The sequence below is a fragment of the Cydia pomonella genome, chromosome 1 (assembly GCF_033807575.1).
Source record: "Cydia pomonella isolate Wapato2018A chromosome 1, ilCydPomo1, whole genome shotgun sequence".
NCBI lineage: Eukaryota > Metazoa > Arthropoda > Insecta > Lepidoptera > Tortricidae > Cydia > Cydia pomonella.
Genome location: NC_084703.1, coordinates 34,214,917 through 34,242,787, shown reverse-complemented (window position 1 = coordinate 34,242,787; position 27,871 = coordinate 34,214,917). Strand labels below are relative to the sequence as shown.

Below are 27,871 nucleotides of genomic sequence, written 5' to 3'. Positions count from 1 at the left end.
TATTTCACACCATGCATGAAATAATATTAAAAATGGCTATAACGTTGCTTTTTAAAAGAGTTGAGAAGTACCCTCAATCGGTCGCCTTTGAAACTCTCCGTAGGAGAAATATCCGCACCCAAATTTTGTCGCAAGTACACCGACATACGCGAGCACGGGCAGCAGCTTGCATAATCAGACATAGCGGTACTTTTGAACATAGCATGTAAATTTGTTTTAGGTACCTAAGTGAAGTGAATGACATGTGTCATGTGCAAATGTAAATAGTAACTTTATAAATAAAATGTTAATTTTTAATGTCTTTTTGTTTTACTTAACTGGCTCTAAATTAACCTAGCTTTAAAATGATAATAAATAGATTAAAAATTAATTAGATAACACTATATTTCCAGCAAATACCATAGTAAAGTGCCATCCTGTATGTTGTTAAAAAGTGTTTTGATACTTGTTAAAGAAAATTATAACTGAGATAGTAACATCGAATGATAGGGTAACCGCACTTTAGGAATTTCATTATTTTATTTACGATGTACAAAAACGGCTAATTTTAGCAACTGAGTTAAAAGTATTGTGTATAAATAAATATACCACCCTGTATAAAAAATATTCATCGCGAATAAGTAATCAACATAGCAATCGAAAGTCATCTAATTTGCATATAATTCCTCCATTGTCTATACTTGCCACCATCCATTGACAGTGATTGAAAATGACGTGTCACATCACTAGCAGAGTAGCAGCCGGCAGACATTTTTGTCTGACGACCACGTGAGTTTGAACGTACCAATCACGGCACAAGACTCGCTCACCGCGTCCTCCGCACCCCTGTATTTTTGCAGCATTGGTTTCATGAAATAATTGCTCGAAGCTACTTCTTTAGGATATTTTTTCTGTGTGTAAAAAAGAAAAAATGTTTTGGAATGTACAATTTAAGCTCTAATATTAATCTACTTGATCTAGTCACTAGACTAAAATTTTGCCCCCTCTTATTGAGCATTTTCCATAGTTAATAAAAAAACTATACAAGATGCCCGTGAGCATTGCGAGACATTTTAACTAAGCCTTCCTGGTACGAGTAATATTTAGAAACTAACATGTCATATAAAATTTTCTGGATTAGGCCTAGTTTCAGAGATAATTAAATGTTTTTCGAAATCATTCTTTCGCCATAAGTCCGTACAAAACACATTGTTGACTGCGGTATTGCCACTTTGAGGTCTAATCTGGACATACCTATTGATTGACATCGAAAAAAAATCGAGAGCGAGAGGCTACCCCCAAATAAAATAAAAATATTTTTAGTTATTTTTATGTTATGTGTTTATCAATACAAATTATGTTTTATGTACAGGAGTGTTCAAAAAAGGGGAAAAAACCAAAAAAATTAAATGTTTTTTGTCGAATTTCACAAAAAGTCAAATAACATTTTTTGCTTCCGTTGCCATCAGGAATGCACCGTTTAATCTCTCGCAATGCTCACGGGCACCTTGTATACTTTAAATGTGTCAGGATTGGAGTTGTTCATAACTATTCCAAATTTCAAATCGATAGCTTAAGAGTGGTTCTCGAGATATTTAGCGATGTGACAGATAGACGGATAGAATCGTACCATTTATAAAACTAAGTATAGTATATAACAGTGTTGGACGTAATCAATTACTTGTGTAATTATAACTACAAATTAGATTACATGTAGTTAAAACTACTTGTAATTAAGATTACTTTGTAGTTTGTACTCAAATTACATTAATTTATAATCAAAATTACTCAATTACTTCTTAATAGGCAAAGATGAGCAACTCTCTTAAGGCGAAGGGTAGGGCAAGCTCTTTCCATACAAACGTTGTGCGCGTTTTTCTTCGTTTGTGTTTGCGCTACAGTTATTATTTTTTGGTAAATATGCTTATTTTTTTCTGTTAGCTAGGGCTTGATGTATTTTTTTAATAAAGAAAAAATTCTACATCAAGATCTGCGTATATCCAATATATATAAGCAAAAAATGAAATTAAATGCTATAGTGCCAAAACTAACGAATAAAACTTGCAAAAGGTTTGTATGGAAAATGCCTTGCCCTACCTGCGCCTTAAGTAAACAAAAGTAATAATATTTGTTTTCTATGTTTTTTGTGCCGCTTTATGGAACCGAGCACCTGACAAGAACTCGTTTTTGCCCTAAACGGTTCATATTTTTAATGAGTCCCTTTGTAAAAAATCTTGTAAAACTAACATTCCTTTTTTTAAATGAAAAGTCATATTTGGTATGTTAATATAACTTACAATTCGTTCGTTTTTAGGGTTCCGTAGCCGAATGGCAAAAAACGGAACCATTATGGATTCGTCATGTCTGTCTGTCCGTCCGTATGCCGTCATAGCCACTTTTTTCTGAAACCATAAGAACTATACTGTTGAAACTTGGTAAGTAGATGTATTCTGTGAACCGCATTAAGATTTTCACACAAAAAAAGTTGTGGGTGAGTCTGACTCGCACTTGGCCGCTTTTTTTTAGTTTTATTATTCTCTTATTTTAGAAGTTTCATTTACCACTTTGGAAGTGTCTCAAGTGTCTCTTGCGCAAACTCTTCAGTTTAGAAAAAAATTATATTAGAAACCTCAATATCATTTTTGAAGACCTATCCATAGATACCCCACACGTATGGGTACGATGAAAAAAGATTTTTTGAGTTTCAGTTCTAAGTATGGGGAACCCCCAAAATGTATTGTTTTATTTTTTTCTATTTTTGTGTAAAAATCTTAATGCGGTTCATAGAATACATCTACTTACCAAGTTTGAACAGTATAGCTCTTATAGTTTCGGAAATAAGTGGCTGTGACATAAACGGACAGACAGACAGACGGACATGACGAATCTATAAGGGTTCCGTTTTTTGTGAGAGTCAGAATGGCGGGTGTACCTAAATAAAATTAAATGAAAACCATACCATATTTTTGTAACTAATTTGTACTATTTAGTACCTCCTTTAAAAAAAATTGTACCTCACGGTACTTAAAGTTATCATCAAAAAACAGGTTACCCGCCATCCTGACAGTCAGAATGGCGGGTGTACTTTATTACGCTATGTTCCCGTGGTTATTGATAAATTCTATAAAAGCCAAATTTTACCTTCGTATTCAATTATAATACGAGTCATTTTATTTCTGGTTTCCAAGTTTTACTCATTTTATATTTTGCTTGCTATTACAATTTTGCAGGCGTTATAATTTTTCAAATTATCGATTTCATTTTTAAGAAAAAACGCTAAGGTACAATTATTTTTATTACGCCAGGATTTAGTACCTTTAATGTTTAATCTGTTAAGTTCAAATAAGTCAGTAAATCATGTCTTAAAAAAGGCTAGGCGCCAATTCAAAGAAATCTTCCTAAGAAAAATCATTTTTAAGACATGATTTTCTGAGCTATTAGAACTTAACAGATTAAACATTAAAGGTACTAAATCCTGGCGTAATAAAAATAATTGTACCTTAGCGTTAAAAAAGGCTAGGCGCTAATTCAAAATATCTTCCTAAGAAAAATCATTTTTAAGACATGATTTTCCGAGTTATTTGAACTTAACAGATTAAGCATTAAAGGTACTAAATCCTGGCGTAATTAAAATAATTGTACCTTAGCATTTTTTCTTAAAAATTAAATCGATAACTTGAAAAATTATAACGCCTGCAACATTGTAATAGCAAGCAAAATATAAAATGAGTAAAACTTGGAAAGCACAAATAAAATGACTCATATTATAATTGAATATAAAGGTACAAAAATTTGGCTTTTATAGAATTTATCAATAACCACGGGAACATAGCGTAATAAAGTACACCCGCCATTCTGACTGTCAGGATGGCAGGTGACCTGTTTTTTGATCATAACTTTACGTACCGTGAGGTACATTTTTTTTTAAACGAGGTAAATGATACAAATTAGGTACAAAAATATGGTATGCTTTTCATTTGATTTTATTTAGGTACACCCGTCATTCTTTTTCGTCATGGTTTTTTGCCATTGGGCTACGGAACCGTAAAAATATATGATGTGAATATATTAACATGCAAACTTCCACCGCAAAATTGGTTTGAACGAGATCTAGTAAGTAGTTTTTTTTAATACGTCATAAATGGTACGGAACCCTTCATGGGCGAGTCCGACTCGCACATGGCCGCTTTTTTTTACCTGATTTGGGATACAAAGATGATCGAAAATATTTGTTTGGGTAAAAGTAATTTGTAATCGCATAAAGTAACTTATTACAGATTACAATTACAAAATGTAGTTATTAATTTGATTACTAACTACAAAATGTAATCGTTAATCAAAGGCTTAACTACTTTTTCCTAGTAATTGTAATTTGTAGTTAAAACTACATTTTGTAATCATAATCGTTAATCTGTAATCCAACTACTGCCCAACACTGGTATTATAATCTTAGGGGAAAAAACAGCCACAACCACATGTTAAATTGCAATAGTTGCCTGTATACTTCTTAGATTAAAGCGTTTTTATACTGCCCGTAGCTTTAGTTAGCTCCTAGCAGCTCCAGCTCCAGAGCCCATTAATTTTGCGCCATTTTGACTGATAACAATTAAAATGCATATGTAATACGGGTCGGTTGCAAAATTTTATTGTAAGGGAAGTTTCAGAGTTCACTATGGAGTGACGTTGATCAATTTGCTAATAGATACACGATCGTCGATAAGACTGATTTTAAAACGCACGCACACATACTGACTTAGCGGGTTTGATCGCTTGCCTGTGTTGTGTAGGTTCATGAATATAGCTCAAGAAAATTAATAAAATCAGGAGAAATAATTCGTGTAGTTTTGAAAATTGGCATAGTTGTACCTTGTGATCTCCAGATAAACATACTAAAATTCCTCGAGGGTGGGGGTTGTGCTGAGGATGTAGGGGGAGAGGGGTTTGAAGGTACCTTTTTTTCAGGTTTTTGCTCATATCTTGAATATCTGTACAAATAGCATTATAATTATTTCGGACTAAAGTTTTAATATAAATTTCCTACAAATTTGGTTATATTTATTTTTACTCTACGATTAATACTTTAGGAGCTACAGGGTGTTTTAAGTTAACGAAGAGACAAAAATTGACTATTTAAGAAAACGTAGTTTTTTCTTAATTATTCATCATAACTATTTTTTTTTGTTTAGAATAAGCAAGCTTAGTCACCTGTTGACCAAATATAAAAAACTGGCCAAGAGCATTTCGAGCCCTGCTCAGTGTAGGGTTCTATATTTACCCGTTCGTCAACATAAACTTTTTGCAATAACTCAAAAACGGCTAAACCGATCAGATTCGCTATATTTTTTGGACCCATGGTTCAGAAGTTAGGGGAAGTAGAGGGAGAAATCTATTCTTTTTTCTTTCAGAGAGATTATTTTCGAAAGTATTACGTTTTTCAAAATATGGTTTTTAAGACCCGTATTCGTTTTAAAAGACCTATCCAACAACACCCCACACTACACTTTTGGTGTAGGAAAGCCACCCTAAAAAAATCCTTCTAGCTTTTATTTTACGACTTTGTTTGGGTATCTGATTTATATAATCGTGCTAATTTCAGCTCTCTAGCACTACCGATCACGGAGAAAAGTCGTGGACAGACAGACAGACGGACATGGCGAAACTATAAGGGTTCTTAGTTGATTACGGAACCCTAAAATGCCGACAAAATAGTAAAATAAAAACGAGAAAAAAAAATTGCGTGGCTTTGTACACCAAAAGTGGGGATGTTTTTTTTGTTCAACCCTATAGTGTGGGGTGTCGTTGGATAGGTCTTTCAAAACCAATATGGGTTTTCAAATACCATGTTTTCATCATGAAAAAAAAAAAGAATAGGTTTCCTCCTCTACTTCCCCTAACTTCTGAACCATAGGTCCAAAAAATATGAAAAATATCGTGGAAGTAGAGCTTAGTAAAGACTTTCAAGGAAAACTATAGCGTATCTGATCGCTCTAGCAGTTTTGAATTCTTGCAAAAACTCTATGTTGACGGACGGGTAACTACGGAACCCTACACTGAGCATGGCCCCACATGCTCTAGGCTGGATTTTTTATATGTGGTCAGCAGATGACTAAGCTTGCTTATTCTAAACAAAAAATTGAGATATAATGAACAAATACGAAAAAACGTTTTACAGTACATATGGGGCTACTTTATAGCACTAGTGCGAGAAGTAGCATATTACGTTACTGTGTCGAACATTTAAAGGGCCATATGTACTGTAAAACGTTGTACGATACATGTGCGAATAGGCAATTCGCAACTCGTGTCGATTTAAAACACTCCCTTCGGTCGTGTTTTAATTTATCGCCACTCGTTTCGAATTTCCTATTTTTCGCACTTGTATCGTAATGTACTATTCTTAAATCGTCTATTTTTTGTCCCTTTAAAAATTAAACACGCTGTAGCTCCTAAAGTGTTGATCGTAGAGTAAAAATAGACATAACCAAATTTGTAGGGAATTTTATGGTAAAACTTTTGTCCGTAGTAATCATAATGCTATTCGTAAAGATATTCGAAATATGAGCAAAAATCTGAAAAAGGTACCTTCAACCCCCCTAACCCTCAGCACAACCCCCACCCTCGAGGACTTTTAGTATGTTTTCCTACTCCTCTACTGTTATCTGTCATTTATGCATTCATTAACACGAATATAAGAACATACATAAAAGATTTCAAGAAAAGTCTATATTGTCTATTCCTCATAAAAGCTCTTGTGCTTTTAATCGCTATAACGTTACTGCGATTAATGGCTACCAAACTAACAAAACCAAAACGAATACAGTTTTAAACTAAGTGCATTGCTGCCAACTTACAAAATATTCATTTGGTTGCATAGTAAAAATAATTACTTTATAAGTCAGAAACAGAAACACGCATGTGACACCCGTAATATAGCAACACCCATAGACTACGAAAACAGCTTAGCGTTGCTTGTTAGTCTCCGTAGGCTACGGTGGCCAAAATCGAGAAAAAACTGTCCAAAAATTTAATTTAGCAAGTAGCAAGTACCAGGGCCTCATGAGTTACGAGAAGGTGTCGCTGACCGGCCGGCCGCGGCCCGGGGCAGGCTGGGCGCCTAACAAGGTACGCTCGCGCGTCTTGGCTATATACTTTTGCTTTGTTTACCTAAATTAAGATTTATTTTTGTTGACTCGTAGGAAAAATATTGTATGCAACGTTGTATAAGTAGGTCAAAGAATGCTCGTGGCGTATTCCTTTACAGTGTTCGCCTACGCCTTCGGCTCCGGCTCACATTGTAACTCACGCCACTCGCCTTTTTTGACCCTTCTTATACAACTGTTGCATAAAATACTATTATCTGGAGACCACAAGGTATAAGTATACCAATTTTCAAAACTACACGAATTATTTCCCCTGATTTCCCCATATTCGGGTTAATTTTCTTTTAGCTAATATAATTAAGTTTTCTGTGATGACAACTTGATAAAAAGCGTTTAAAAAAAACTCGTAACTTTAGTCTATTTTTTATTGGGATAAAATGTAACTCATCACAGAGATGTCATCTATATTAACAGGGTAATAACTCGATTTCATTATTCAAGATGGTTGTTTTTAGAGATGTGCCGACTACGGTTTTGGCCGACTAGCCGACTAGCCGACTAGTCGGCAGTCAGGTGGCCGACTAGTCGGCCGACTAGTCGGCGTAGCCGACTATGGTCTTCGCCTAAGTTCGGGCGTAATCGGGAACGTTCGGGTCGCCTGATTCGCTGCCGCACGTGGTTGCGTTTTCATGTTTTGACTAGTTTTGTTTACCTTTCCGATTCACTTGTTGCTCCGGTGTGTTATTATTAGAAAAACATACATAACGAATCGTAATTGTTGTTTAAAAGTTTAAATAAACAAGTAGTGATCTTTATAAACATTATGACTAAAAGAAAATCACGCGTGTGGACATTTTTTGACGATGTTGAAGATGATTCAAGTAAAGTGAAGTGTAATCAATGCCAAGTACTTATTTCGCGAGGTGGACTGGGTAAATCGGCAAACACTTCGAGTATGGTGGTTTTTTATTTTATTTCCTTATTTTTTTGGAAGATCTAGGCAGCCGACTATTCGGCTCATTTTGCCGACTAGTCGCCGACTAGTCGCCGACTATAAATGTGGCCGGATAGTCGGCTTTCCCGACTAGTCGGCGACTAGTCGGCACATCTCTAGTTGTTTTATTATGTACATCTAAAATTTATAATTTCACTGTACAAGAAATCGTAATGTTCTGAAGACCACATGCTACCTTAGACCTTATAACATAAATTGTTTGCTTAAGATATAGTTTTTTTGTGGCCAACTATTGTCATTGTATAAAAAAACTTACCTAAGTACTAGAAAAAAACAATAGAAACAAATAAAGAAAATACATTTATACATGTCATAGTTGTCTACTTTCACCGTTAAAGTAAATATTGCATGCAGCACTACATTATACAATAGGGTTTTTTCCATCTACAAATCTTAGGGCAGAACAGAATCGTATCCCAATAAATTCTTTTCGATTATAAGAACATGTTAAACTACTTTTAGGGGACCTGTAATGACCATATTTTTGTAAATATTGAATTTAAAATATCTTTTGGCACACGTCACGTGACCAAACTCGAAACGTCATCGAAGATTGTGATGACGTCACAACTCTCGGATTGACACTGTTGACAGTTAGACGATAAACAACAAATGACAAATGTCGGTTGACAGTTCGTATCTTTTACGTGTGTATGTAGTTGTGTCAAACCGTAAACTGTGACGTCACACAATTTTCAAACAGCGTTTTGGGCGCGAAAGCATCTGTCAAAATATATTTTGTTAATTTAACATATTTAAAGCCGTTTTAAGTATAAAAGTTTAATTTTAGGGCAACTTTTAGTTAATATAGAACGTAATACAAGCGTTTCACAAAATTGGAAACAACCCTATTGTAGAAGCTCAGACTTATCTGTGGTCAAAATACAGTATAGTCGTAGGCAATGCAATAAAACTGTCAACGTATCCGTTGTTTCCTATAAACGTTTCGGCAACCTGCGGAACATTACATTTCTGAACAAAATTACTCATTTTAAAACTGACTAGATCTAGTATATTTCATTTAGGCAGTAGTACATTTTCGAATTCCATTTTCACATAAAAATTGAACTAGACCTCTATAATGCATTTCAAAATCGACATCTACATGGAAAATTGCAGAATACTTTGTATAACATATTAGGATCGATTAAGCCAAGCAATAACTTTGAACAACAAGTAAGCAATGCCAATAGCATACGCTATCTTCTCCTTTTGCTGTCTCTGTAATTGTTCAGCTTCGATCGACATTACGCGTCTATTTAATTTGACTATCTGTCGTCGTAAATGCACCATCTCTTCAGCAGTAGAGAGGCCCTCGCCAGCCCCCATTGGAGGTGTCGGATCTCTGCAAAAATAAATTGTTATGTTCATCATTGTATAGATCGTGGCATTCACGAAGACGTATGCCTTGACTCCTAATGTCTTGTCATTAAAGGTTAGATTTTACTAATCTGCGCGTCATCGTCGATGACACGAAATATAAGCTTTTATAAGGCAGGGAATATATTATGTATTACCCACCTGATTTTGATCGTTATTTTAAAGTGATAGAGTTCAATTTTGCATAATTCCTGACACATAGGCAGAGAGTTTATAAAGGGTTAAATGTGTATAATTATAAATCCATCTTCAAAAGCTTTATATTGATAATAGTACGGTCGCCAAATCTCAAAAGCCCTCTAGAAACACGATTTAATTGACTCGGCTCGGCCTTACCCACAACCGGTATCAATGTGTTCGGACAGTTCTCCTGATCACCGTACATGCGGTAGTAAAGCGGAAAAATGGTGGAGGGGATAGTAATGACGTCACAAAGATGGCGGCCGGACCTATTCTTTTTGGCGGTGTATCTCGAAAACCACTTAACCGATTTTAATCATCGAGGTGTCAAATAATAGCTTATATTATGGAGATTATTTCCTTTTCTACAAACATTTACGTGAAACCTATAGGAAAAAAAGATAATCACAAAAAACAGTTTTTTTATAAAATTATTTTTTTTTATTTTGTAAAAATCTCCGTAAATATTAGCATTTCGCAAATTTTGTTTAATATAAAACATATTGCTTCATTATCAAGGAATATAATGAGCCTTAAAACATACAGATCGAGTAATAAACAATGAAGCTACACTCATTTATTTGCGCATGGGTAACGATAACTGGCTTTTACCGGTCGAAACTGTGGTGACTGTTACGATACGTATTGAATGGAATTTATAGAGTATCGGTTTTAATTACTGAAATTATAATGACAATTATAAAAACCAGACACAATAATGTTACCTTACTTCGACGTTTTGTCTCTTTTTTCGTCTTAATCATAGGTAGGTACATATTTCTTTTTACTTAAAAATTTTATACTCAGCTCGGCCTTACCCACAACCGGTATCAATGTGTTCGGGCGTTTCTCCTGATCACCGTACATGCGGTAGTAAAGCGGAAAAATGGTGGGAGGGGATAGTAATGACGTCACAAAGATGGCGTCCGGACCTATTCTTTTTGTCGGTGTATCTCGAAAACCACTTAACCGATTGTATTCATCGAGGTGTCAACTAATAGCTTATATTATGGAGATTATTTCCTTTTTACAAACATTTACGTGAAACCTATAGGAAAATAATAATCACAAAAAACATTTTTTTTTATACATTTGGTTGGTAGGTTTGTCTTATGTTTTAAAGCAGTAAAATCTTTCAAGTCGAAACACAGTATAAATATACATTTTGTTGTCTAATCTAAAAGTATGATGTTCATTGTTTAAGACTGATTAGTGATTACTGAATTAAATAACATGCTATTTGTTATTTTTGTTTTATTTTTTAAATCAGGTATTAATTTATTCACTATGTATCACTATACAGGCAAAATGTGTATCATAGTTGGTCTGTAAGTACTTACTACTTGTGTCGAATATAGGTATAAGATGAAATTTTAACCACCAGCCATACTCTGCGCAGTGACTTTACAGGTCATACTGAACAACTTTTATTATGGGACCTATGCCGAATCACGCAAGAAAATTTGGATCTGGAATGACACCCACTGGCTGTGCCCTACCACACAAAGCGAGATGACATTCACAATGCCCATACCTCTCTTTTGGACGTAGTTTAAGGACGTACCCGGGTCCATGACGCATGCTCGCCACACCGCTGCTTAAAATAAGCTGACGCACCGTAAATTAAACTGCGTAAAAATAGCAAAAAATATTACACGGAGATCTTATGGCAGACACCGTACCGGTGACGTAAAAGACGCAACTGTTTTGCGAACAAAAAAGATTCGCGTGAAGCACGTCACTGCGATTCCGTACCGTCACCGTTTTTTAAACAGCGGTGTGGGGAGCATGCGTCAAAAACGGTACGCATACGACGCGTCACTGCGATTCCGTATCGTGACCGTTTTTTAAGCTGCGGTCTGGTCGCACCTTGTATTGTATTGTATTGTATTGTATTCGGGCGATTTTTCCGCAACTCGACGACTTGCGCCTATTTTGCGTGATATGTTGGGGGTGGGCTAGTCCTGCCAGCCCAGCTCCTCGAGGAATCCTATCAAACCTTTGATGTTGAGTAGGACCTCGGGGAGGTCTCTCGGAGATCCGAGATGTTTAGCCCTGTATGGAGTCACTCCGCTGCATTCCAGCACCACGTGAGAGGCTGTTTCTTGTGTCTCCATGCAACCTCGGCACAGGGGACTGTCTGTGACACCTGTTGTGAAAAGATGTTTGTTAAATAGTCCATGACCTGTTATGACACTGGTTACCATACTCAGTCGGACCTTCCCTAGTTGCAGGAGCGCCCTTGTGAGTTTTCCGTTGATGCCAGGCATGGCTTCTTTTGCCTGTCTGCATCCAGTCTGGTTCAGCCAGTGTTCTGTGTGTAGTTTCCCTGTACGTGCCAGCAGCATTGAGCGTACCTTGCTAAATGGTATCGGAAGAATCGGTTCCGGACCAATCGCCCCCGCATTCGATCCTTGCCTGGCAAGCTCGTCCGCAGCATCGTTACCTCGGGATCCACTGTGTCCCTTGATCCATTGTAGGGTGATCTTGTTATTATGACATACCTCCATTAGTCGTTCGTGGCATTCGTGTATAAGTTAGGATGTAACTATATGGCTATTTAGAGCCATTAAGACTGCTCTACTGTCGGAGAGTATGCGGATGGAGGATCCCACTACCTTCCTTGCAGTGATGGCAGCCGCCGCGTTTATGATGCCCATGCACTCAGCTTGGAATACCGAGTTATGGGCTCCTAGCGGAGTGGTGATCGACATGTTCAGGTGTTCTGAGAAGGTTCCAGAGCCCGATCCGCTGTCTGTTTTGGACCCATCAGTGAAGATTCTCAGCTCCCGGGGATTGAGTCCTTCATGATTGTCGTCCTCATATAACTGTATTTTGTACCTTTTATCGAAGATAGCTTGTTTGTGAATCCGGTCCGTGCCTGACCTAAGCACTGGAAATTCGTCATACCTACACCTTTTCCAGGCATTTTGTGTGAAGAGCTCCTGTGATGTTAGACCATATCTTGAGGGTTCGCAACCTTACCGCTGAGAGACTGGCCTCTTGCTGTATGTGTAGGTGCAGCGGTGGAAGGTTTAGCATGACCTCCATGGCTGCAGTCGGGGTAGACCTCGTGCAGCCAGTGGTGGCCGCGCATGCGAGCCTTTGAAGTCTTTGTAGTTTGTCTCGTACGTTGCCTAGGTTTGTTCTTGGCCACCAAACCAGAGCACCGTAACAGAGTAAGGGGCGGATTATCGTCTTATAGAGCCAGAGGGTAATTTTCGGGTTGAGTCCCCACCTCTTACCAATCATCCTTCTGCACTGCCAGAAGACAACTCCCGCCTTGTCTATCCGTTTGTTGATGTGGTTGTTCCAATTGAGTTTATTGTCGAGAGTTAGTCCTAAGTACTTAACTTCATCGGACAGCTGTAGCTCAGTTTGGAAAAGTGTTGGTCTGGTAAAGTTGGTCGCACCTTTATATGGGACAGTCAAAATTTTTTTCGCAATTTCGGAATTGGTCCCATAGTAAAAGTTGTTAAGTATGACCTATAAAGTCGCTGCGCAGAGTATGACTGGTGGTTAAAAGTTCACCCTGTATAAAATTTTTAAGTAAAAAGAAATATGTACCTACCTATGATTAAGACGAAAAAAGAGACTAAACGTCGAAGTAAGGTAACATTATTGTGTCTGGTTTTTATAATTTTAATTATAATTTCAGTAATTAAAACCGATACTCTATAAATTCCATTCAATACGTATCGTAACAGTCACCACAGTTTCGACCGGTAAAAGCCAGTTATCGTTACCCATGCGCAAATAAATGAGTGTAGCTTCATTGTTTATTACTCGATCTGTATGTTTTAAGGCTCATTATATTCCTTGATAATGAAGCAATATGTTTTATATTAAACAAAATTTGCGAAATGCTAATATTTACGGAGATTTTTACAAAATAAAAAATAATAATTTTATAAAAAAACTGTTTTTTGTGATTAATTTTTTTCCTATAGGTTTCACGTAAATGTTTGTAGAAAAGGAAATAATCTCCATAATATAAGCTATTATTTGACACCTCGATGATTAAAATCGGTTAAGTGGTTTTCGAGATACACCGCCAAAAAGAATAGGTCCGGCCGCCATCTTTGTGACGTCATTACTATCCCCTCCACCATTTTTCCGCTTTACTACCGCATGTACGGTGATCAGGAGAACTGTCCGAACACATTGATACAGGTTGTGGGTAAGGCCGAGCTGAGTCAATTAAATCTGGCCTCGGAGCGGCTTGGCGACCGTACTATAATTAAACAATTTTGTTCTAATTAATAAAATATTTTGAGGTTACCTTAGAACAAGCCTTGATTCTGTCATGGTTGCGTCTTTAAAATTGTCGACACCTGGTTGTGACAGGGCACCATCCGCTTGAGATCTGTACAGTCTTACATTTCTGGGAGGAGAGTTAGGCATACTCTCCTGAAAGTCATCAGCTGATGGGAAGTAGTGCTGATCGAGAGTGATCACACGAGGAGGCGTGTTCACTCGGATCATCCCTGGATCAGTGGGGAGTACAGCATTATCTAGCTGTATTTCTCGGGGCGGAGCTTTGGTTCCTAAACATGAAAACATTTTCCATCCAAATGATCTTGATTTAGAGTGTGCATGTGATACTTGTAGCCTACTCGTGTATTAAGGTATTTTCTTTTTATTCATAACTAACCAGTACAATTTTTACCTCTATAACTCGGAAAAATAGGCGTATTGTGTTATCCCCTCTATATAACAAACTTCTGTAACACAAAAAAGATAACAAGACTGTTCTTTGCGCGTAACTAAAACCAATAAGGATCCCCTAAGTCCATGCTCTCTTTAAGACGATACCTCGTTAGTACGAAGTTTATGGTTTTTTTGTTTGCCTTGAGATTAGTGCTAAAGAGGTTCCACTGTAATAGCACCCGTTGAAAGTCTATTGTGATAGATGGGTGGAACCCTACACTGAACAAGGCTCGACATGGGTTTTTGTAATTTACTTCTGAACAATCTATGTTAACCCAATCTCTGCATTGCCATTTTTTCCAGAAAAGCTGAAGCCAATTAATTTATAATTATTATAGTAATATCATATTTGTATAAGGTATGTTAGTTGGAAGCCTTACACTAGTTCTTATCTTCTTAGTCATATTTAAGAGGCGGATACACACAGAGCGAACACACGCGCGTGCCGCTTCGGCCGAGGCACGTCTACACTGACCGGTTTGTGCGTGAGGAAATTGCCTCGTGCGTATGCTCGCTCTGTGTGGAGCGTGCCGCTTCGGCCGAGGCACTTCCACACTGGCCGGTTTGTGCGTGAGGAAATTGTCTCGCTAGTATGCTTGCTCTGTGTGGACCAGCCTAATAACAGACAAATATAATTTTAGATGAATCAACTGCCAAAGTAAGCTTAAGTTAAAAATCATACAGCCACCAAATTTTGATAGTCATTAGTTAGATGTGTAGGTGAAATGGAATTTAGTTACAGTATATTGTGTATTAAGGGCAGTAAACAAGAATTTACGAGCAAGTGTTGATTTTAATTAACACAAGTTCGTAATTCTTGTACAGCCTGTGGCACACACAATGTTTTGCATCATACTTATAAATATAAGTATATAAAATATAAATATTATAGGACATTATTACACAAATTGACTAAGTCCCACAGTAATCTCAATAAGGCTTGTGTTGAGGGTACTTAGAGAACGATATATTATTATTATTTTTATTTGATACACTAGCAGTTCTTGGAGCTGATGTGTGTATATCGCAGCACTTGTGTTTATTTAGCACTTTTTAATGTTCTAAAATGGTCTATTTTTGAAAGAGTTCACTGACGGTGCACTAACAACAGTTTCTGGTAGAGAGTTCCACACATTTACTACACGATTTGGCAAGAAGTGTTTCCTAGGGTTGCTAGCACATGGAGGTTTGACTAGTTTTTTAGTGTCCTCTCAACCTTACATTCTGGCTTGATATGTATGGGTCTTTAATGTTTGGAACATTGTAGTGTCCAGACAAGACTGTATGTCTCAATCGCTTCCTTCTGTCCTCCAATGTCGTAAGACCTAATTCCTGAAGCTGTTCTTCATATGGCTTGTCTTTCAGTGAAGCAACCATTTTAGTTGCTCTTCGCTGTACTTTTTCCAGCAAAGTGATGTCCTTTTTAAAATACCATATCCAAGACCATATCTGAAAAGCATACTCATGGAATGCTTTCCGGATCATATACATCAAAGAATTTGCTCTCTTGGTAATTTTGGTGATATGCATGTCCCATTTTAAGTTATGTGAAATAGGTCCCAGGTCTCTTTGACTAGCTAATGCTTGTAGGGGAACAGAGTCAATGTGGTAATTTAGTTTTGGGTTTGTTTTTCCTATATGTAGGACTGTGCACTTGTCAGCATTTAGTGATATGAGCCAGTCTTTAGTCCATTGAACTATGCGATCTAAATCACTTTGGATTACCTATAACTTTGGTATCGTCAGCAAATATTGACAGTTCCGACTGTACTGCACTCTTCAAATCCGTTATAAATATGCCAAACAGGATTGGTCCCAGGAACACCACTATAGACATTGTGTTCATTCAATAGAGTTTCCCCTACTCTTACTTTAAATATCCCGTGGGTTAGAAAGTTCGATATCCATTCAAGGAGCTGACCACGAATCCCAAAGTGCTCCAATTTAGTAATTAGCCTTCGATAGGTACGCGATCAAATGCCTTTTCGTAGTCTAAGTATATGACGTCCATAGGCTGACGAATGTCCCAGTCCCGTGTCCACTTATCAAGAAGATTCGTCACTGTGGATCTTTTCGGTATGAAGCCATGCTGCTCATCGATAATTACATTCTCCTTACTTATGAAATTTCGCAATTCAGTGACTATAATTTTTTCCATAGTTTTGCGGACTATACTTGTGAGGCTGTGATTGGCCGATAGTTAGCAGCAGCAAACTTATCACCTTTCTTGTATATGGGAGTGACATGGGGTTCCTTCCAGTCTCGAGGTAGGGTTCCATTCTTGAGGGATAAATTCATTATAAAAGTCAGCTCATCAACAAGCATGCTACTGCACTTTTTAAGAAAAAACCGAGGGTAGAGTATCCGGCCCTATTGAGGTGGCGCCCCTAAATGTTGCTAGCGTTTTTGCCACGTTCTCGGGCATATATATAATATATAAATATTTATAAATACCTAAATGAATCTAGACAAGACAAAAGTTATGACCAATACGGAAGTCAAGGCGAATATCACAGTTGACAATACCGCCATCGAAACTGTCGATAAATACGTATATTTGGGACAAGAGATAGTGACCGGGAAGAGGAACCAAACCAATGAGATCAACAGACGCGTACGACTAGCCTGGGCAGCCTATTCGAATTTAGAGTTTGCCTTCAAAATGAAATTTAAAGCCGAACAAAAAGCCCGCATATTTGACCAATGTATCCCGCCAGTTCTCACTTATGGAGCCGAAACCTGGGTCTTCACCAAGGACATACTACATAAGTTAAGCGTTGTCCAACGGGCGCTAGAGAGAAAACTGGTTGGGATCACATTGAGAGACCGTAAAACGAATGAGTGGCTGAGACAGAAGAGCAAGGTCACCGATGTTGTAAAACGCGTAGCCAGACTGAAGTGGGAATGGGCCGATCATATAGCACGAAAAACCGATTCGTGGAGCAAACGTCTACTGGAGTGGCGACCATGGGGGGAGGAACGTCCTCAAAGTAGACCCCAGATGCGTTGGGACGACGACATCAAAAGGACTGCGGGTAAGGTCCGACCGAGATCTCGGTCTCGGTCTCGGTCTCGGCATTCTCGGCCAAAAATCGAGCCGAGATCTCGGTCTCGGCTCTCGGCCAAAATGGGCCGAGATTCCTGCCGAGACCGAGACTAGGCAATGAGTTATCATTGGTGAATTTGAATTTTCCGCGCACGAGCACCGGGATCTAAGCCACCCGTTGGTTGCATCGCCCGATTGGTGTGACGTTTTTTGTGATTTTGATTGGTTTAGTAGCCAATTACTTACCAAATACTAAGTGTTGGAATCGGATAGGCGCGGTTGCAAGTAATGACTTGTTCATTTTATTTGGGTCTTTTCGTTTGTGGTAGTTGTTATTGATGCAAAAATGAGTGTGTATTGTGCTCGGGATGTAACTTAGGTTAACTTTTTGTGAGTGGAAGATGACACTGGATATTTTGATACTAAATATCTTTGTGTTAACGGGAAAAAACAAAGCAGTAGGTAAGTACAAAACTACACCTGTAGCGGATTTTTTGGGTTTCAATATATAACTCTTTATTTTGATTATATTATTGTACCTCTTTTTGTGCACATCCATACTGAAAAAACCTGCCAAGTGCGTTTCGGACCACGCATAATGGAAGGTTCCGTACCTTCACACAATACAAAAAAGCCGTACAAGCAAAAGAGCGTATTTTAGTGGCACTTTCGTTATTTTAATAAGATCAGTTTTTTTATAACTCTTAAATGGCTTAACCGACCATATTCTAATTAATTTTCCTGAAAAAATTTTTGCTTTTGAAGCTTTATTATTTAGATATTTTGAAAATGGTTTTGCTCTCCCGGGTCAAAAGTTATAGTAGATCACACAATTATTTTTTTTGGAGCAATTATTTTATAAAATATTGATTTAATAAAATAAAATAAACATTTTTAAAGACCTATCTAATGATGAGCCACATGAATTATTTTTAACTTTTAGTTACATTTGTATGGAGTATATATTTGAAAATATATTTTAATTTACATTTACACCTACGTTTCAAATTTGTTTATAAAATATATTGTATAGTTTATGAGTAAAATGGCTGTGACATACGCACAGACCGACAGACATAAGGACGTGACTAAACTATAAGGGTTCCATTTTTGCCATTTTGGCTACGGAACCCTAAAAATACTATTTAATAGCGCTACGAATTGATTACCTATGATAACTTTTTGCTGATAAATCGTCGAATTTCGATATTAAAAACATATTTAGTGCAAAATTCGTATTTTTTTTTTCTATTTTATAAATTCTCGGTCTCGGTCTCGGCCGAGAATCCCATTGAATCTCGGTCTCGGTCTCGGTCTCGGCCGAGACAATAAAATCGTTCTCGGTCGGACCTTAACTGCGGGGAAGAAGTGGCTCCAGGTCGCACAGAACCGTGACGAGTGGCATAAAATGAAGGAGGCCTACACCCAAAGGGTAGAGAAGGGCTAAAGAAGAAGAAGAAGAAGAAATACCTAAATACATAGAAAACACCCATGACTCAGGAACAAATATCCATGCTCATCACACGAATAAATGCTCTTACCAGGATTTGAATCCGGGTCCATCAGCTTCATAGGCAGGGCCACTACCCACTAGGCCAAACCGGTCATCAAAATATATAATACTTGTGTGGAAAAAACTAAATTTTTACAAAATATATCTTTAATATGGTGACATTTCAAACATTTCTCTGCTAAATTCTCATTTTTGACAGGTTAACTTAAAGGCACAGCCCCAGACCCATCCGGCATTCAACCATGATTGAAAATTGTGTTAAAATATTTTAAATGGCTATTAAATTAACCAAAAAGTAAAACTAATTAATACATCTTCACATAGAAATTGAGTAGATGATACAAAGAAACATTTTGCCCAATATGCCTATGAGAATATTGAAATTAAAAAAATATCTTTTACACCTATAGCTATAGCTCATTCCATCTCTGTATGTTGGCATACCCAGTGCCGGATTAACCATTAAGCAAAATAAGCACTTGCTTAGGGCACCACGTCTAGGGGGGCACCAAAATCGTAGAAAAATAACGCACAGGCTGCATTAGCATCGCAGTCGTAAGTACCCATCTAATAACGAAGGGTCGTAAGAGTAAGAGAGTGAGGACACGTAAGCACGACTCCAACATAGGCCTTCGATTTGACCTTAAGTGGAGGGCCTCAAAGCTCATGGCCAAAGAACCTTGCCGTCGGGCTTATGGCCAGCCGATTTTTTCGATCTAGGTTACCGATTGTGTAGCGAATGTTGCTCTCTTGCACGCCAGATTTGTCGGCCAGACCAAGTTCCTGCGACCTACTTGTCAAAGTGTTATGAAGGGCCCCGCAAAGGCAGAAACGAAACCCAAAAGCATCTTATCTAGTCGCGCTTTCGAGTTAAGCTAAAGGCAGAGCAGTAGGAGAACCGTGATTACATAGGTTCAATTTCAAGCCACTCTTTTGCAGTTTGGCGTTAGGTCTTGTACGGTCCTAGGCCTTCTACTTTATGCAAAAGTCAATCTTCTGCCTCACTTTCACTTGGCCATGGATCCAAATCTATGCTTTCCTCTCTCGGAGCTGGGCCTTCTGCCTTACTCACACTTTGCCATTGGTTGAATTGTATGATAACGCGCCGCGATCGGACGCTCCGGACGTCCAGCCATTCACATTTCGCCATTGGTCAATTCCAAGTTCTGCTCTCTTCCAGCTCAACCTTTGGCCTCATTCGTAAGTGCCGATCGAACGCTCCGCGCGTTCAGCCTTAGACTTTGCCTTTAAAAACATTGAAACTTTCACGATTTAGGCCAATCAAATTAGATCCAAAAAAAGAGTTTTGAGGAACCCGGCTAGCTGGAAATCGTATTAATACTTTCATTCGGTCGTAAATGCGTGTAATCCGAGTTTGCTCCATCCCAGGAAATGTGCATACATTTTGGGATACTTAGGAAATATTTTTTTTCTTGGATTGCCAAACCACTCGAGATAGAAGGACCCCACCGAGGCAATTTTCTCGCGCGCAAGCCGGCCAGTGTAGGTAGACGTGCCTCGGCCGAGGTTGGCACGCTCAGGCGAGGAAAAAGCGCGCGCCGCCTCGGCCGAGGCACGTCTACACTGGCCGTTTTGTGCGGGAGGAAATTGCCTAGCGCGTAAGCTCGCTCTGTGTGGCGCCTATTTACCAAAAGTAATAATTAAAAATGGCGGCCATAATTTCACAATTTAGACTACTAATACATATTAAGGTACCTTTCATATCCCCCGATATCAATGTTAATAATAATGATGATTAGAACAATTTTTCCGTCGGATGTACCGTTTTCGATCTTGTGGGGACATATATACATACTTAAACATATACATCGACCGACGTCGTGTCCGTTATAGAAACAGTGAAATTGTTCTGATAAGAACAGTTTATAGATCGATCGATTGACACTCTGCGGTTAAGCAGAGAAACGGTGACGTTTGCTCTAACAAGAGCAGTTTTATGTTGCCCTGACAAGGGCAGTTTATGCATATGCGGAGCCTGCAGCATCCTCTTCGTGTCTTCTACCAGCGAGTATCAAGCAGCGGAGCGGGACACGGCGCACCGACGACACGATGTGCACCCTACGGAGGCCGGCCGAGAAAAGGACGGGAACGTTGGCTCGCTTTATTTTATAGGCGCGCGCGAATGCCGCGGCCACGCGCCGCAACCTCGCGCCCGCGCACCTCACCCCGCGCGTCCCGCGCGGCTACTATTATTTATCACGCTCTTTCCTGTATATAGATCTCTTTCTTACATTTCTCTAATTTTGTATAAATTACGCGCATTTTTGTAAATAGATTCAATTCAATCTTGTACATAGCTAAAAACGTCTTTCACTCCAAGAACCTTCTGATACCTGCCTACATGGTACATACATAAAGTGGAAAAATATATGCCCACCTGGGATGGAGCAAACTCGTATTACATGCATTTTTAGGACCAACTGAAGGTATTAAAACGATTTCCAGCTTGATAGGAATGAATTCTTCGAAATAATCTAATTTGATTGCAATCAATCTTAAGGCCTAATTGTGACACATTATTATTTAAGAAAACGGCACTTAATCGATTTTAATTAAGTTCTAAAATTACCGCCAACGTCAAGATGATGTTGTTGACATTACCTAGTCTTCTCCGAGACCATGGGACAACGCCATCCTTGAAATGTTTTCGTAAACAATAATTTGCTATTTAAGACAATTGTGGCCATTGGATCTTGTCAGTGATAAGCCCTTAAGTACTGAAGCTCGGCGTTTGCCCTGACATCAATGAGCTTCGCAGGAAAGCTCTAGAGGTTGCAGAACTCTGTGCGGAGCACTACTACGTCCTACGTCTTCGCTTACACTTGGACATTGGTTGGCTCGGCCTCCGGTCTTATGCGACGCACGATCTTCAAATTTACTTACATTTGACCATTGTTTATTCCAAAGTCTGCTCTAATTATAATCAAAATACACTATTCAAAACTTTCGGGTTACTCTTGGGCAGGTGTATAACTTATGTCACGAGTACCTTGTGACCTAAAGCAAGTTTTATTCGCATAGTAACGCACCCTATAGATATAGGCAATCTCGGTCTTTTCGTTTAGGCGTATGGCTACTGCAGCAGCATTACCTACTGTTGCAACGTTACTGCTGCAGCATTGTCAATTTCCGCGATATAATGATGTGACGGATTGAAAATTCTATTCTCAGCAGTAATTCGGAAATAAACGTCACTCAATTTACCAAGAAAATTTAATGTAATCTTGATGAGGGGGCACCATGGTCTATAAATGCTTAGGGCATCAAAATATCTTAATCCGGCACTGGGCATACCATAACACCATTTAGGAGCAAGTGTGATGAAAAATATTTTTTTTAGTTCCTATAACATTTAATACCTATCCTTTGTTAATTGAAATGGGTGCATGAGATCAATTCCATCTAGGCCGGTTTGAGCATGAGGAAATTGCCTCGCATGTATGCTCACTCTAACTTTATAAATGAAAATTTGTATTTAAAAATAAGTAAGTAAGTAAAAAAGTAAATAGAAAGACAATATTCACCAATGTGCTGATCTTGCCCAACTACAAGTATCCTTTCTGGGACCTTCATATCAAATTTTTCATTGGCATAGTCCCATCCTGTTCCCAAACCGTTTTGGGTTTCGTCATCCATTATGTCACCAGTTGCCTAGAAACCAGAGACGTAAGTGTTTTAAACAGCTTCCAAATCAAACCAATCGACGCTCAACCAACTGTTTGTAGGTATACCTTTATCCTTTGTGGTACGGTCATCTTGTGGCTAATGAGCCGAGCGTAGGCTTCATCGGAAGTGTACTGCATCTTATAGGTATTCCAATCACTTCTGTAGGTTCTTATTGGTCTTCAATCCAAAATATATAGAGCCAGAACTATAACTTATAAAAGCAACCTAAAAATAAAGATACAAATTAATCGATGTCTCTACATTAATAGATGTGAAACTGCTGAACGGGTCATTGCACAGTTGTAAAACAAAATATATGGTATCGCACACGCAATCAATTTAAACTTACTTCATTTCAAATTTATCAAAATTACTGCTGTGAGATAAGAGAAGTGAGAGACAGTAGACAAATCTATTGTAATGACCGAAGAAGAGGTTGGTTGGACTTGGTTTGGTTTGGTTGGCTGGGCTGGGCTGTCTTGTCTGTCTAGATTTGATGGGTGGTGCGACGACTGAAAGCATAAAGCATTTCAATTCAGCCGTCAAGACATAGACAAGTCGGGAAAATCTCCTTATATATAAAGTCAATTACACATATATAAACCCGGTTTAATTTATGTCCTTCCTCTTACAATTAATTATTTAAGATGTTAAATGAGAATCTGGTAAAAATTATTGATCCAAAAACAATAGCAGTTTACTAGGTGCTCTTTAGTAATATGATCTAGTTTTCTAACATAGAAACTTGAAAGTAGTAGTACAATCACACAACGATAACTTGAAACGGAACGTAATTAGTTTTGTAATGTCATGTATGATGCTGATTGGTTGGTGATAAACGCCTTCAACGCGAGTTGAAAGAGGCGAAATTTCATTCTTACTACGTTAATACGTGTAATTAAAATGTATTACGTGTTTTAATTTGTATATAAAATTATTTTAGCTTTCAAATATTGGTTAAGTAACCAACAGTTTGATTTTTTGTACGCAATGACAGCCTCCGGCTTTCGAGTTTGGGTAGTTATTTTAGCCCTTGTTATTGTTACTTCGGCACATTTAAATCCTAAAAGGGATGAGAAAAAAGCGAAGTCAGTCACTAGTTTCGTAAGTGCTAAATGGGAAGCAACACCAATTGTTCTAGAGTTAGCTGAATATCTTGCTACTGAAAGCTCTGACTTGTTCTGGTCATTCGTGGAAGGTATAAATACGTTGAAATCTAGTCTTGAAGACTTAGGTAAGTAACTTATTATTATTTTCTAGTAATATTCAACCTATCTAAGCTTAGAGATTAGTTAATGTAGTTTTAAAATTATCAACCCATTAACCCATCCTAGCATTAAAAAAAATTCGAAACCTCCATATAAATCCCAAATCTTTTTACATTTTCTATACTTTTAAATGACCCGATATTGTGTTGGTGAAACTCAGTTCCTCTGCTAGCCTTACATTGGGTATTTGAGGAGATTGGTATGGGAATGCCACTGGAACAGTAACCTGCAGCTCCAACTTCAGGGAATTGGGCTGAATGTCCCTACACAACATCTACATCTTTACACGGGGTATGCAGCCCCCCCCCCCCCATGCCCCCCTGCTGGTGATGCTTAGTTTTGGAGATATTACAATTTAGATTTTCAGTATTAACATAAAAAAAACGTACCTTTGATAGAGGAAGGGGAAAGGGAAGGGGAGTATAAGTCCCCCAAACACTACATACCATCTACCCACGGAGATGCTTATTATCTGATTTTAATTTATTTTCAACACTAACCTCAATATAAAAATCCCTTCAGAACTGTGAAAGGAATCTTAAAAGTTGAAATGAAACAGCTAATGGCCGCAGGATGTGCCCCTCCTCTGCGCCTCTGGCTTTATAAAAACACTTGGGGTAGGACTGATAAGACCATGTGGAAGTTGGGGACCATAATTTGGTTTGTAATAAACTACCATATCATTCCGTATCATGCTCATAGACCAAATTTCGTAAAAAAAATACACATTTCCAGCAACAAAAACCACCAAAGGGTCTCAGCTAAGCCCCCCCAATATCACAGTTTCCCAAAAACAATAAAAATAATAATAAATAAAATAGCCTTTATTTACAGAACAAAGAACAGTTGCACATTATCTCTCTATTATCTCCCATCTTTTGTATTCTTTGTCTGCTAGCCCTTTGGCAAAGGCTCCCAAAAACAAGGCAACCAATATCTAAATCCAACCTGAAAGGTTCCCTCTTATGTCTCACAAATGTGATATTGCACACAATTTAATAGAAAATGTATTAAAAACTAGTAATCCCTGGAGCTGGAGGAACTTTGATGTCTCTGGCGCCCATGTGTTAACCCTTAAACAGGCCTGACACATTTTTACTTTTGAATGTTGATTATGGTAGATAACACCATTAATAGATAACTAATTTCTTCTTAGAAATATCAAGTTGGTTCAATAATAATTTCCAAGATGCTTACTTAATTGCTACCATGTCATGGTTGAAAAAAAATAGATGTAAATATTTTTATTTAAATTATTCCTTTGTATTCATTTACGAATTGTTTGAAAGGCATCAAATTAATGACTTTATCCTCTAAGTAGTGGCTGTTCCACTCCATATTAAGTTTTCCAGTTTGTGTTTCGGCCAGTGGTTTTCTAAACCTTTTTAAATATTTAATATTAAAATGCTAGTAACTCTTGGTAGGCTGCTGTACCTGGTTCTGTTTACTGCATTTTCATACCTTAAATTTGTTTTCAGAGACTGATAAAGAAATATACAATGCATGCATTGGTGTTGCCAGCTCCTTGCTGGCACCAGCACAGTTGCGAATGGCTAAACTGGCATTGTCCATGCATACCACATCACCAACTGTCCGGATGTTTGATGAGATTGCGGCACAGAATGGGGCCAAGAGTGTTGCTTGCCTTACTTTTGTTTCCATTGCTTCAAGCCAAGTTTGTGATAATGAAGTGTTACGTAATATTCTCAAATCATATAACAAATTTGAACCTGTAAGTGTGTTATACGTATTGTATTTAATTAAATATGATTGTATCTAATATAAGCCAAAAGTACTTATAAAATCTAACTTTTACAGGAAGATCACAGGTTAGAGACATATTTGTTGGACCATTCCTATCCAAGCAGTGATAACAAAACTCTTACTGCAATATTGTATGGAGAGCTTGGTTCCAAAGATTTTACTAGCAAACATAACATCCTGACAGGTTATGCAGACAGAGGTGTAATCAATTATGTTGTCAGATGGAATGTTAAGGTTGGTAACATTAATAACAGATTTATATGTATGTACTTCTTGCTTTTGCTTGAAAGTTTTATATATATATTTTTTATAATTATGTACTAGAAACTGGAACACTTTGTTTTAGCCTAGAGGTAAGCCCAAACTGCGACTATCAGGTTATGGAGTTGAACTACAACTGAAGAGTACTGAATATAAAAGTCAAGATGACTCTACTCCTAAGGAAGCTGAGAGTAATGAAGCGTCTCCAGCTAACGAGGAGGAGGATGAGAATGACCCACAAAATCAAATTGATGGATTTAACTTTGGAAGATTAAAGTAAGTATGGAATTTCTAATTAGCGGAGTAAAGTATTATCAAACACTTAAAATAAAGTTGTAGGTACAAGATATAGACAACTATACTTTTCTTTGTGCAGTCATCTTCTCATGAAAACTATTGCATCAAGCCTCGATTTTTTACTGAGTTACTATGATGTATAGCTTAATGGTAATGTAAAATTACTTACGTAGTTTCTAAAGTGATATGTAACATACCTACATATGTAAAGTCTAAATTTCAACTAAATCAGAACCAGTTCAAAACCTTGCTAATTTTGATTTTTTTACATGACTAGTTGAAAAAAGCGGTGGATATGACGTCCGACTTTCAATCCGGAGGTCGTGGGTTCAAATCCTGGCTCGTACCAATGAGTTTTTCGGAACTTATGTACGAAATATCATCTGATATTTACCACTAGCTTTTCGGTGAAGGAAAACATCGTGAGGAAACCTGCATACATCTGCGAAGATGTTCAAAGGTGTATGTGAAGTTCCCAATCCGCATTGGGCTAGCGTGAGGACTATAGCCTGAGCCCTCTTGCGCATGAGAGGAGGCCTGTGCCCAGCAGTGGGACGTATATAGGCTAAATTATTATTATATATAGTTGAAAAAAAATTGTGACACTGTTATTAGTGACTGTACTTCTCATATGCATTTCTATCAAGTACTTCTGGAGACCTTTCTAAAGAGCCTAAAATTGATGTATTTGTGCTCATCCATTGAGGAGTTTTTTTGGCTACCTTCCGACTGTTAGCATATTATTGCATTGTTATCGGAATTACGGAAGTAATCCAAATTTCAACTGAATCAGATATCAGGTAGTGGTTCAAATTTAAGTTACAAAATGTGATTCAAACATAAAGTAGACCGAGGCGAATTGGGTCAGACTAAAAAAATCGTTGATATTGAAAATATTGTTTACGACTAGCGTCGCAGGCGTCGTATTTTAGTGCACTCATATTAATGCAATATTTCAAATATCAACAGATTTATTAGCCTACAAAGAAATATACGCAGTGAAGCTAAATAAGTGTGTAAAAATAGACACGGATAGGTGAAACAAAAAATAAAATCCCATAAAAAATTTTTTTGGGTTCTGTAGTCGAATAGGAATCGTTCGCCATGTTTCGTTGCTTTTATTCTATGTAATAATTTCAAATGACATATTTACAGTCAGATTAGTTTTATAGTAATTATGAAACGTACTTCTTATTGTAGTAGAGTCCGTCTAACTAAGCTAACTTGTAACAAAGTGAGGGTTATCCCCGATAGATAACAAGTCGGCTAACAATATCTTCACGTTTAGGAACCTGTTTCCTGCTTTGCGTACGCCGCTGGAGCGTTTTCGCCGGCACTTGTCCGAGTCGAGCGAAGAGCTTGCGCCTCTGAAGGTGTGGCAGATGCAAGCGCTGAGTATGCAGGCGGCTGCCGCGGTGGCCGATGCAGCTGATGCTGGGGGCGATGAGCCACTCAGGGTTCTCGCTTCCATTGCGCAAAACTTTCCTATGCAGGTAAATGTTATATACACGGCAAAGTTTACCATTTCCAACTCAAACAATTAATGAATGAATTTTGTCATTCAAATTACGAATGATGCTATCTTAAAAATTAACCCATCAAGACCACAAACAATCAAGACGATACATAACCTCTCTCGCTCCCTGCATACTTCATAATAAACAACGTTAA

General features: G+C 37.9%; 2 protein-coding genes across 2 annotated transcripts in view; one reads left to right on the top strand and one right to left on the bottom strand.

The window, feature by feature from the left end:
* Positions 1-8,850: 8,850 nt before the first annotated feature.
* Positions 8,851-23,239, bottom strand: LOC133520740 (transport and Golgi organization protein 11). Its single transcript, XM_061855362.1, has 5 exons — positions 22,960-23,239; positions 22,676-22,835; positions 22,469-22,595; positions 13,937-14,201; positions 8,851-9,439 (listed from the first exon to the last, which is right to left on the bottom strand). Exons 2-5 carry the CDS (start codon positions 22,745-22,747, stop codon positions 9,232-9,234), a joined length of 672 nt encoding a protein of 223 aa, XP_061711346.1. The 5' UTR covers positions 22,748-22,835; positions 22,960-23,239; the 3' UTR covers positions 8,851-9,231.
* Positions 23,240-23,417: 178 nt separating this feature from the next.
* LOC133520664 (UDP-glucose:glycoprotein glucosyltransferase) overlaps positions 23,418-27,871 on the top strand; it is a 36,007-nt gene continuing 31,553 nt past the window's right edge. The window contains exons 1-5 of the mRNA XM_061855252.1: positions 23,418-23,844; positions 25,357-25,610; positions 25,697-25,876; positions 25,989-26,179; positions 27,489-27,693. Coding sequence (XP_061711236.1) covers positions 23,601-23,844; positions 25,357-25,610; positions 25,697-25,876; positions 25,989-26,179; positions 27,489-27,693 — 1,074 coding nt within the window. The 5' untranslated portion in view covers positions 23,418-23,600. The remainder of the gene's footprint in view (positions 23,845-25,356; positions 25,611-25,696; positions 25,877-25,988; positions 26,180-27,488; positions 27,694-27,871) is intronic.

Excerpts from the sequence above, each read along its gene's own strand:
- LOC133520740 (XM_061855362.1), bottom strand. The coding sequence starts at position 22,747 with ATGCAGTACACTTCCGATGAAGCCTACGCTCGGCTCATTAGCCACAAG. Across the intron at positions 22,596-22,675 it reads CCGTACCACAAAGGATAAAG|GCAACTGGTGACATAATGGA; the intron begins GTATACCTACAA and ends TCTGGTTTCTAG. Across the intron at positions 14,202-22,468 it reads TGGGCAAGATCAGCACATTG|GAACCAAAGCTCCGCCCCGA; the intron begins GTGAATATTGTC and ends TTTCATGTTTAG.